The sequence below is a fragment of the Octodon degus genome, unplaced genomic scaffold (assembly GCF_000260255.1).
Source record: "Octodon degus isolate 3935 unplaced genomic scaffold, OctDeg1.0 scaffold00017, whole genome shotgun sequence".
Classification (NCBI taxonomy): Eukaryota; Metazoa; Chordata; class Mammalia; order Rodentia; family Octodontidae; genus Octodon; species Octodon degus.
In genome coordinates this window covers 4922288-4934620 of record NW_004524593.1, presented here as the reverse complement: position 1 = coordinate 4934620, position 12333 = coordinate 4922288, and the positions used below count along the sequence as shown (strand labels likewise).

General features: G+C 46.3%; 2 protein-coding genes across 6 annotated transcripts in view; one reads left to right on the top strand and one right to left on the bottom strand.

The window, feature by feature from the left end:
• The window catches only part of CUNH1orf105 (chromosome unknown C1orf105 homolog), a 37580-nt gene that overhangs the window by 1679 nt on the left and 23568 nt on the right, over positions 1-12333 (top strand). For 2 of the 3 annotated variants that reach the window (XM_023710367.1, XM_023710366.1), the window contains exons 2-3: positions 8677-8762; positions 11868-11955. In XM_023710367.1, coding sequence (XP_023566135.1) covers positions 8677-8762; positions 11868-11955 — 174 coding nt within the window. Of the gene's footprint in view, positions 1-8162; positions 8233-8676; positions 8763-11867; positions 11956-12333 lie in introns of those variants that run through there. The other variant, XM_004626910.2, reaches the window with a different exon arrangement.
• The window catches only part of Pigc (phosphatidylinositol glycan anchor biosynthesis class C), a 9540-nt gene continuing 2555 nt past the window's right edge, over positions 5349-12333 (bottom strand). The window contains exons 1-2 of one of the 3 annotated variants that reach the window (XM_004626800.2): positions 7524-7761; positions 5349-6628 (exon numbers count right to left, since the gene is read on the bottom strand). In XM_004626800.2, the coding sequence (XP_004626857.1) occupies positions 5528-6421 (894 nt within the window). In that variant the 5' untranslated portion in view covers positions 6422-6628; positions 7524-7761 and the 3' untranslated portion in view covers positions 5349-5527. Of the gene's footprint in view, positions 6629-7283; positions 7444-7523; positions 7762-12333 lie in introns of those variants that run through there. The other 2 variants (XM_023710364.1, XM_023710363.1) reach the window with 2 other exon arrangements.

Sequence of the window (12333 nt, the reverse complement as noted above, 5' to 3'; positions counted from 1 at the left end):
CGGCCTACTCTCTGCGATGCACCCTTTACAGCCTTGCTCTAACCAGATTTTCTTTGAGAGCGCTGATTTCGCTGAAATCTCAAAAATTGGTGGTTTGTCTCCCACAGACTGGGAGCCTGGAGTGGACTGCGTGTCCTTATTTTACTTTTCTGCATTCAGATCATTCTCTTCTCCCGCTTCATGAAGTCCCCAGCTTTAAAGCTCCACACCAGATCGCAGCACACCTGACACTGCTCTTAACCCCCGACCCCCAGCCCCTTCTCCCATATTCCTTGATGATGTTTAGTTTGCTTTAATCCCTCCCCCTGGTGCTACTCCCATCTTACTTCCTGCTCATATGTAATGGGATTGAAAATACACTAACGGTTTAAATTTTAAAAATTTATTATAGTAAAAGACTCCTTGCCATGAAACCCCACCAAAATACTCCCTCTCCCTTCAAATGCGCTTATCCCATCTCTTTGACCTCCTTCTGAAGCAGTCCTGGAAGTTCTTTTTGTTGAGTAGCTTTAGTTTTGCTGTCATGGCTGCCTGGATGTCCTGAACTGAATCAAAATGCTTACCTTTCTTGGTCACTTTGAATTTGCAGAAGAACTAGAATTTGCATAACACCAAATCCAGTGAATAAGGCGGATGAGGACACACTTTTAAGCAACATTGACTTTATTTTTCATTATGCCTTGTAAAGACACAAATGAGAACTTCCAGATCTGCCTCAGAAGGTGGCATGAGTGACAGGATAAGGGCATTCAAGGTGTGTGTGTGTGTGGGGGGGTATATTGGAGGGGTTTAATGGCTGTCTTTTAGTATAATAGTTTTTAATGTAGACATTCACCGTATATTCTGATCATCCTTTATGTACCCCTGGGAACTTCCCCTCCCTGACTTTCATTTTTTTTGGGGGGGGGCATCATTCTTTCAATGATCTTGTCCTCCACTCAATCTCAGGTACTCATTCCTAAGATTTTTAACTTCACCTTTATCCACTCTCTGATCTCCACTTCTTATCTTTCTCACCCATTTCTAGAGTTCTAACCTCTTGGACAGCCAAGCAGTTGACCTTTTTTCCTGTCCCTCAGTCCCCTACCCTTCATTGCCAACTTAAATTACATGGTCAGTCTCTGTAAGCATACCTATGTACCTTTCCCCTTGGCCTTTCCTTTAACTTGATAAAATCACCATTTTGAGCATTCTCTACCTATTCTGATTGGCATTATGTAACTTTAAGTGGCCTTGAAAACACACACACACACACACACACACACACACACACAATTAGTGCATCTATAAAGCCAAATGAATGCTCTTTGTTTTAAATTCATCACCACCATCTTCAAGTTACTGCCAGGCACTAAATGACATTCAGCATCACTATCCCATTCCTTCTCCCAGTATCTCAAGCTATTTCACACTGTCTCCTTACTCTCTTACTCACTTCCCCTATGGAGAGATCTCACCTGGTCCCTTGCCTCCAACTCCCCTGGGAAAATGGAAACAATCAGAAAATAATGAAAATTTCCCCTTATCTACTCATTTTTGACACCTGATCCACATACCCTGCTTTCCTACTTGTTACCATAAATCAACTACCCCTACGTTTGCCTAAGGCCAGTGCTTGCACTGTGCACTAGACCCCATCTCTCTCAGTCAACAATATGAACCTAGCAACTCTTCCCTCGCACATCATCAACTATTCCTCCCTCAGTTCCACTCTGCTCAGCATGCAAACCTGCTATCTCTTTGAAATCTTCATTTCCCCCTTTATTTTCTGTCTTATTTCCTGGCTTCCCTAGGAAGCAAAAGTTCCAGAAATTGTGTGTACTTGCTGTTCCAATTCTTCTTCTATTCCCTCTTAGACCACTCATAACACATTGTTATGCCTACCACTGCACCAAACCCTGCTCTTTCCCCCAGGAGACAGCTCAGTGGCAGAAGTGCCTACCTGGGAAGCACAAGGTTCTGAGTTTGATCCCCAGTACTGGAAAAAAAAAAGTATTCATAACCCTGCTCTTTCAAGGATGCCAGTGGCTGCCTCCTTATTAAATACAGCTGTCAATTCTAAGTCTTCTTCCTTGCCTTACATGTTGATGTGATCACAGATGAACACCCTCTCCCTCTTGAGTCACCTTCCACACTTGATTCCCAAGACACGAAGCTCTCCTTACTTTCCTCTTGCTTCGGTGCTTGCTGTCAGAATCTTTATGCTTATTATTCTGCCCAACCTTTCTACTTTGGCACGCTTGATCGTCTTCTTTATCTCTGTCGATATCTACTTCCCTAGTGACCTCATCCCATCTCACAGCAGTTACGTATCATTTCCATTGCCAGCAAATCTGAAATTTATACCTCCTTTCAAGTTCCAAAGTCTCTTCCTACTCCATACTCACAGTTCAGTCTGGTTGTCTAGAAACCATTTCACTTCCTACACGCCCCGAACTAAACTTTTGATCTGTTCTCATTCAATGGATGCCATACTCATCTTTAAATTCACTCAGGCCGAAAGTCTTAATTTATAACTCTAGTCTTTCACACCTTACATCTAATAACATCCAGATGCCCCACTGGCCTCATGTTCAAATCATAGCCACAATATGACTCTCTTCACCACTTCTCCTCTCCCCCTTCTGAACTACCATCATTCTTGCTGGGATTACTTCAAGAGCCTCCTACTGTTCTTCCTGTATCTACTCTTGCCTCACGCTAACCAGCAGGGGTCTACCAAAATGTTACTTGGACCATATCCTTTTTTCTTCACAGCTCTCCAGTGGTTTCCATCTTGGAGTCAAAGTCTAAGTCCTTCTAACCACCTCCAATGTCATACATAACCTACCCTCCCGTGTGACATCTTTGACCTCATTGGCTATTCTCCTTGTTATCTGACAGATATGCCAAGCAATCTTCTGCCTGGGGCCTTTGCAGTGGTTCTTCTGCCTGGAATGCCCTTGCCCCTGTGAATCTGAACTGTCCCCTCACTTTCTTCAAGTCTTTAGTTGAACATTACCTTTTATAGGACACCTACCTTGACCCTCTTATTTAATAATATCCTACTTCTTTCTTTCATAGCATTGCATTCCATGTGTTTATTATCTGTCTTCTCCTGGTAGAATGTAAGGCTGTTAGGTCAAGGGCTTTTACCTTCTTTATTCATACATATATCACAACTAGATGGAACAATACTTGTCATTAGAAAATGCTCAGCACATAGTTATGGACTGAATAAATTCCTGAGGCCAAACATCATAAAACACAAGTTGCATAAAACAAGTAGAGGTTAGCTTAGATAGAGACTATTTTGGTGGATGTCAGGGAAAAGAATAAGGGATAATGAGGGATTTGACCTTCAGCTTTTGATGTAATTCAGTTGTCAGAAAAGCAGGCCACCAGCCCAGGCTTTTAGGTTAAGCAAGTTAACACAAAGAGCCTCAGTTTAACTGAAATAGAAATGGCCCCTCCTGTAAGATTTGCAGGCGAAGTAAAATGATGTGAAGTTCGCAGCTTGGCGCCTGGGACTCACCGGGTCCTCCGAGATGTAGGTACTATTATTCCTCAAACGCTCAAGAGCTGTTTGCTTCTTCAGTTCGTTGAGAAATCAAGATGGTATATAGTTCCTTCCCTTACCACAGTTCAGAAACAATCTCTGCTCCCCTTAAATGTCATGGAAAATAAAATATCAGTAACTTCCACTAGATGGCACTGTGACCCAGGCTGATTTCAGTGATTTTGAAATACCGTATTATTGTGTAACTGATGCCCTCTGCCGACTTTCCTTTTTCTTGTCCTTGAGACTTTGGCTTAGAAGATGTAAATGGTAGTTCCACGTGCATCCCTGTGCTTGCTCTGTACGAAGACAAACGCACAGCTGACTAAATCCTCCCGCAAAGCTGACACACTGGCATAAGCAGGGGCGTAACACCGACACTGGCACAAGCTCGACACCTACGGGTTTCTGCACTCATGTTCACGGGCCTTTAGCAAACCATAAAGCTTCCACGCCACAGCACAGAAACGGCAGCCTGCTAGCCGCCTCTCCTGGTCCTCCTGGGCTCGCTCTGATCCTCGGCACCTGTGTCAGTCAGCTTCCCACTGCAGCCAGAACCGCCTGAGAGTCAATGTAAAGAAGAGATTTACTTTCAGTCCACGATCCGCAGGCCGCATTGCTTTGGCCCACGGTGAGGCAGAACATCAAGGTGGGGAGTGCTCTGGGGAGCATTTTGTCACTGCGTGGCAGACAGGAAGCCCAGACAGGAAGGGTCCCGATGTCCTTGCAACAGACAGAGCTTTCCCCCGACTAGGCCCCACCGTGACCCGAAGGTTCCAGCACCTCCCAGTAACATCCCAGGCAGGTGGCCACGCTTTTTACACGCAGGCCTGTGGCAAGCAGTTGAGATAAAAACCCAACACAGCTGCCTCCGCATCCCTCTGTTCTTGCTTTCATCTGCACTGCCACCCCCAGCCTGCCCTGCAACTTAGGATGGCACGCAGGGCTGGGGCAAGGAGTGGGGAGGGAGAGGGGCAGGCGGCTTATATGGTGTCATCAAAAGACACACTGAATAATTTGCAAAATTTACTATCAGTAAGGACACAGTGCCAGTTATTCCCCTTAAAATAGTCCCCCTTGCCTCAAACACATTCCACAGTTCTTGACCTTTCCGATAGCTCTGGACATCCTCTTTCATAAGTCTTCAGTTGAGCTGTAATAGCTGCTTCACGTCTTCAATGGATTCAAAACATTTATTTTTCATGGTCATTTCGACTTGGGGAAAGAGCCAGAAGTCACACAGTGACTGGTGCATGAGGACACACTGTAGTTTTTGACAGAAATAGCCATAATCATGTGGAATCAATTCAGGACATCAAGGTGGCCATGTGCAGACACTCACAAGAGAACTTCCAGAACTACTTCCGAAAGTGGCAAGAGCAAGGGGCTACGTTCAAGTCAAGGCTATGAGGGGGATAAACAGAAATGTGTCTTCTATTATAATTTTTGAACGTTCAAGCATTATGTTTAAATCACACTGCATAGGTGCAGGCATCTGAGAGGTTGAGATTTCATTACAATGCTATCGTAACCTTTCATCTACAGGCAATGACACATGGTTGAGTGTAGGCTGTATTTTGGTCTCTAAGCCATTTTCACAGGGCAGCCTCCCTTCACTCTGATTTTTTTCTTTTGGTTGATTCGTTTCTGTGGCCTGTTAATAAGTTCCCTGAGGGCCTACTTGCAGAGCGACCAATTACTACAATGAAAGAGCTAAAGGAGTGATGGCTCTTTCACACACACACACGCTTCATTCTTTTTACTTTTCATGCCTCTGCTCTCTGCCTTCTGCTTTCAGAAAAATCAGACATGATGACTGTGTTAATTTTTTAATAAATAGAAATCATGTCGCTTCATTTGTTGCTGCAAATAATAAGTGAGAGGTAATAATTTCAGAGAAAACCAGAAAGCTTTTCCATCCACAAACTAGCAGAAAGGCCGGACCCTTTTCTATTGACCTGCCTTCTAAGTGCCACTCAGGTCCCTCAACTAGCTGAGGAACCTGGACAAGTCTTCTTTGATTTCAGCTTCATCCCAAGGTCCATGAATGTTTTCCTTAAAAAGCTGCAGGCGAATGAGGTAGAAAGGGCAGAGACAAGAGATGGAAATCAGCAGAAGGGCAAAGAGTACGGCCCCCACGGCGCTGATGGACAGCAGGCCCCCGAAGGCCGAGCATGCAAAAAGCAGCGTGACCCCCACATAGCTGCGGGGAGTGCACGCCTTCAGTTTCTTCTGTAACATGGGCCACAGGGCGAAAATCTGGATGGCAAAGGTGACCATGATGAAGGCATGTAGGGACCGGGGCAGCCGTGAGGCCAGGCAGACAGAAGCAAAAATGGCCATGTTCAGGGACAGAGTGCTGGACACAATGGCAGCATTGGCACCATAGTCGAAGAAGATGAGGTGGCCTAACAGCATAAAGACCGACATGGCGTAGATGGTGTCTGTGCTGACAGACTCAGTCAGGGTTTTCAGCACTGGGGAAAAACCATACGTGAAAGTTATGAAGACAAGGGCACTCTTCAGGTCGGCCCAGCGGGTCCGCCCGCTCTTCTGCCGCCCTTTCCCTCCATCAATGAGATCAAACAGGACATAGCCAATCAATGAAGACGCTAGGCCAGTCCCTAAAAGCCAATGGGGCGCCAAAAGACCCTCGTCCATATACCACCAGATAACCACAAAAACACAGACACTGCACAGCTGTTGTATAACCACACTGGATTCAAATACCACAGCCCAGTATTGGTACTTCCGGGCATAAATGTTCTTCCGGAGCTCCTCCAGGAACCGACGGTCCACGTAGTTATCAGGGAAGGGCTGGCGCTTATACAACACCTTCTGCCATCTGACCTCCTCCGTGCTATTTTCAGATTGGTCACACATTATTTTATCCTTTCTCTCAAACTGGGCAAGTGAATCTACCTTGGACCTGTCCACGTGCTTCCTGTTTTTATGAAGTTTTAAACTATGACTTTTCTGGAAATTCCATGCTGGGATTCTACTGGACTTTCTTCATTTTCAAGGGCAGCAACCCCGGGCGAAGCTTGCAATAATGTTTGTTCTCTGAGGCAACACAACACACACAAGTTCCTAGAAAAAGAAAAACTTGTGAATATGTTTACATGAATGCTGTAAAAGGTCAACAGTGGGATTCAGTTAAAAATCAAACCAACTCAGTTTACTAAAAGTCTAAATAAAATGTATTTGATGGAGCTTACAGTTCAGGGCACTAAAATTGTATTTCATGTGTTTGTTTGAAAATTCACACCTCCATAAACCTAATGACTTTTAAATTTTGTTATTAGTATGTTTCTAATCATGCAGTTTACAACCATCTTGGGGGAGTCCTGACGGGTACATCATAGCTCCTTTCTTTCTTGTTGTATAACCCCTTTTCCTTCCCTCCCCCTCCTCTCTTCCCCTCTGGTTCTCCATGTATTTCATATTTAAAAATTATAATGTCTTGATGAATAGGTATCTGTTAGCTATCACGTGGCTGCCTATGTGCTTTATGTATTTATTTTTATATTTTTATGCCTTACGTACTTTAATTTTCACAACTTTGCAAGTTGGTATTAATCCCATCTTGAGTCCACAGCTCACTCTAATTGCTTAGCTATTCTTGGCCTAAGTAAGAGGAGCAGTAAATGATGAGACCAGGGGCTCGAACCAAAGTCTAATCACAAAGTCCCTGCCTCACCCCATTATATCCATCCAAGGGCGCGTGGTGACAGGATGCACATACCTAAGGTACGAGCTACTGCGACTTATGCAAATTATCGGGACGGAGTCCACAGCTTCGCGTTCCCAAAGACAGCTGATTTTTTTTTTTAAGTCACCGGTTTAACAACAACAAGAAACTGAACAGGTATAGGGATGACCTCTACAGTTTAGTCAAGGTCGAGCGAAAATAGCAAAGGGAGTACAGTCGGAAATACCGGGGTCACCCCGCAAATCTGACCCAAAGCAGCTCTCACGGCCCGACCTTCCTTCTTCCGTGCAGACCGGGACAGGTTTGCTGCGCAGGCCGACGCCGGGGAGCCCCTCCTGCCGCGGGGACCCGGCCGGGCGCGGGGCAGAACCGGGCTGGCCTTTCCCAGGGGCGCCCTAAAACGCCGGGCTTGCTGTCCTGCCGCCGCCACCGCGCCCCGTCCAAACTTAGGTTCGAAGGAACCCCGAAACCCGCACCTGCCCGGACCAGCCACCGCCACTGCCGGAGGAGGAGGGGGCAGCGGTGGCCCCGCCCCTTCCTAGCCGGGCGCCCGGTGACAGCGCCGAGAACTTCCGGCCCCGCTCAGCGCGGGCCAGAGCGCCTTCCGCGCCCGAGCCCGGCGCGCGCTGCTGCCCCCTGCTGGCTCCCCCGAGCCGCAGCCCGAGCCTGGAGCGCGGCTCCCGGGGGAAAAGCGAGGCGCGCAGCGGCTGAGAAGAGCAGCGGCCGGCAGGCACCGAGGCCTGGCCGAGAGGACAGAGGTAGTAGCAGCATTTTCGTTGCACTCCTGTCATAAAGTCAGGCCCTCAGCCGGCGACTTCCCCTGCACCTGTTGTTCCTTGGGCAGTCACCCAGAATTTACAGGTGTCAAGCCCAGCTTCTGTGCTCAGGCTCCTGCAGGGAACAACGCGAACTAAACTCCCAGCTCTCCTGCAGCCGGCTTGCTTGTGCAGCGACCTTGCCTGCGATGACAGCACCAGAAGTGGTAATTGGTCTAACTGGGAAGAGGATGATGGGAGATCAGTAGTACTATTGTGTATGAGTACAAAGCTTTCCTCTTCCCTAAACTTTGTCTCCTTAATAGGGTGGAGGTGAAAACACAGCTTGGAGCAAGAGATTGCTTATAGCCAGCTGAATTCATGGCAGCACTGCAGGACGTAACAGATGAAAGTCATAAAGATGCAAAGGGAGATAGTGAACACAGACTATAACCGACCCAAAAGCCAGAAAATATTTCTTCATCTTTAAAGTGGAGGCAACACTTATTTGAGTTTGGCTATTTTATGGGACGGTTAGAGGAGTGAAATAGAAAAAAACGTTTTGCAAAGTGCACACGATGGCTGCTGTTAGCTTATTTTAAACATCATCAGGATAGCAACGGTCAGATTTGATAAAATCTGAAAAACGACCTCTTTCCATTTCTCCTTAGGCTGCTGTTCCGAAATTTGACAAAGTTCCTTGGCTCAGTGAGGCCAGCCTCACCAACAAGCCTTTAGTACTCAGCCTCCCCAACAGGTAATGGCTCAGCACTGGGGACAAAGCTCTCAAGAAAGGTCTGACATATTTTAAGGTGGGGGCAGTTTTTGGAGGGTTGCATTTGATTACTTGAAAAACAACATCAAGCACTCAAAAAATGCAAATGGCCTGAATTCTCACACAAGGGTAAACTCTGAGTGTAGGTTTGGGCAGGAGATGAGAGCCCCGCATAAGCTTTCCCTGAACCACCACACCCAACATCACAGGAGAAATTTGCCCCTCATTTCTCCCTCTCAAAACACCCTTCTACCATCTTCACTCTCTTTTCTCCTCTAACTTAATTTGAAATTTTCCCAAGTAAACGATCAAGTCTATAACTTCCCACCTTTAGAGCTTAGAGCTCCCTGAGTTTAACTTTGAGACAGTCTCCTCCAATTTCATCTGCGCTGTCTCTTCTAATTAAAGCAGTGTAGAATGTATATTTCTGCTTTGCCAAAGTGGAGGAATTCGTGTGTGAGGACATTTCAGCTTCCACTTGAAATAACTAGGCTTCTTCACTGTTCATTTTTTTTTTTTTTTTTTTTTTTAATGAGATGGCCCCTTAGTGGATATACCCTGTTTTGGAAAAATAAAAGGTTGAAATAGGGAAAAACCAGAACACAGTGCCAGGAGAAGGTGGGGACAAAAGGCAATTCCAGTGACAATTTCATAAGCACAAATAGGCTAGAAAGGGTCAGTTCCCTGGCATGTGGGGCAGCTAGCTAGAAAGATCTCCAAAAGAGTCTTAATTCCTGTTAGTAAACGCCACATTCCCTCTTGCAAATAGATAGGTGCCTCTCCATAGGGACATCCCATCACTCTCTCCAGGACATTTCTACTTCAGCGACATATAACCTTTGTTTTGTTGGCTGCACTTTAAAACACCACAACCTCAGTGAACAATTTTGTGATTTTCCAGAGTAAATGCACAAGTCCAGAATGTGCATTTCTTTTTTATCCCTTACATATCTTAGAATATATCTAAAACTGACAACTAGAGATTTGTTAAACCCAGAGCCTTGCTCGGGAAATGGAAACATGAATATAGTTCTCTTTAAGAGTTATTAATAATTCAGAAGTCAGCATGAATTGTGTCACTTCAGCATCTTTTAATTGGTCTTGGGGCACAAACTCATATGCTGATGATGGGTAGCATGACGTGGAGGGCTGGCCAAAGCAAGTCTGCAGTGACTGGGCCGTCATCCCCTGACCAAAGGTGATTCATAGCCTGCCCTCTGCCCCAGTCAGTGTTGCCTGTGGGGATGCCAGTCCAGAGGCCAAATCTGCTGGCTTGCCATCCAGAAGTCTTGAATTATCAAATGTGAAACTGTTAGCGTTCAACACCCAATAGGCTAAACTCCCACCATCCCACACGACCCTCATTAGACCTTTTCCTACAGCCAGTAGCAAAAAACATCCTGTGTACAGTTCTCTTGCTTCTAGTGCCCTCGTTCTTCAATTATATATGTTCTTTAATTATATATGTTCGTTAATTATATATGTTCTCTAATTATATTGGTAGAGGGAGGAGAGCATGGAACAGGGAAGGGTTTGAGAAAGTCAGGTGCAGGACACAGCTGGGCATTCCAGCACCTGTTCTCTCTCACAGCCAAGTGATGGAGTGTCAGGACAGTCTATGGCCAGCATCTGGGAAGAGAAGGAATAGATTTTCTTCTAGCTGGACCAATGAAGGCAATGTTGGATGAGGAGAAATTACCTAAGGTGGACAGTAAAGGTTTGCTCATTTCTTGGCTTTAAATTCAACCCCTGTTTAGAGAAATGGAGCCTACTGATGGGACTGCCACCCTTGAGGTGCCCTGAGTTCTCAGGGGACAGAAAGGCCAGGAAAGTCTTTGGGAAGGAAAGGACAGTTCTTAAGGGTCAGAATATGTGTCCCAAGTCATTCCTTTATGGTCAGACCCTTTTCTGAGAAGTTGGAGGAGCATTCTCAGTGTGCTCCAAGTAGTCCGAACCTTGGCCCGGCTCTGAAAGAACTGCCTGCCAAAAATAAAGGAACACTTGATGATGCATGTTTAGAGCACCTCCACGTGGGAGCTTTGGAGACACCTGCGTTTGCCCCAGCAGGACTCTCCCAGCTTGGCCTGACTGTGGAAGCCATGCTCGTCATGAGCTTCCAAAGCCCTTCAGGTCACATCGAGTCCTGTTTAGGGGAGATGAGGGTGCACTAAAGTTCCAAACTGGCCTGCTAGTAGGTCCTGGGCAGCCTTTGGGAGCCACATGCAGCCCATTCCCACATATAGACAAAGTCTGGACGAAGAATTCCCTCTTCTCGTGAAGCCCAGGGAAGGGAAGTGGAGAAGTGGTGAAGCAATGGCTGCTTTGCAAACACCGAGCTCAGTCCGCATGCCTTTGCTTCACATGAACAATGAACAGTGAAATCTCTCCTCAACAGAAAGGAGAGGTGTTCTTGGCACAACTCCCAGAATTCCAAGTTTCCATTTCTTGGTGGCCAGGAGCGTGTATCATGCTGTGCACTCAGGCAGGGTGCAGTCACCCAGTCTCTGCAGGCCTGGGCTGCTTCCACTGTAATAAAATGAATGTCATGGACAAGGGGGACAGAATACAGATAAGCTACCCTGTGAAGAGGGTTGGCACTGTCTGGTACAATCCCCATGTCACCTGCTAGGGAGAGAATTCTTGAGAGGAGTAGTGACTAGAATGACAATGTTCCGTGTGAGGAAACAAATAAGATGGTTTCAGTAGGCAGGGACACTAGTGTCAGTCATGAAAGGACAGACACAAGTTAACTATCAAGCATGTCATTCAGTGGAGGTCTTTTCACAGGTACCTGGGCACATCTCACCATTCACTCATGTGTTTATGAATGACCTTCCTCCTGCATTACTGTGCACTCTTGTCAACCTAGCTCTATCACTGGTTAGCCCAAGACAAATGAAGTGCGGAGCAAAAGTGATAAAGGAGGGCAATCTTTTAGCAGCCCATTAAGGGCTTGAGCTTTCCAGCGCTGGAGTGGGAGGCAGCTCCAGCCCCAGCTGTCCCTGGGGCTCTCTAGGAACCAAGCAAGGGCTTGGCTCTGCACCTGGAGGCCGTGCTTCTGAATTTTTCTTGCTTTGATTGCCTTAGATCTTACTCCTCTGCCACTTTTCTGACTTCACCGAGGGGACATGTGAATTCACCTCTTCTGTTTCAAGGCCCAGATGTCTCATCTAAGGTACTTGATCTTTTTTAATTGACATGAAGTGAACAGCAGCTCTAGAATGACAGAGGACTTGAAAACATTTCCTTGCTTCTCAGCACAGCCCAGGGCCTGCTACATTTGCGTGTTCAGTAAGTATTTGTTGAATTAAATGAATGGGCATTAGCCCCTCACTGTTGTCTCAAATGCCTAGGAATTCATTCCACAAAGTAAAGAATAAAGTAATAAGGTTAAGGGCAGGGGATATGGCTCAGTGGAATAAGCACTTCTCTGGCAAGCGCAAGGGCCTGAACTCAATCCTGGTTCTGCAAAGAAGAAGAAGAAGGAGAAAGAGGAGGAGGAGGAGGAGAAGAAGGAGAAGGAGGAGAAGGAGGAGGAGGAGGAGGAGGAGGA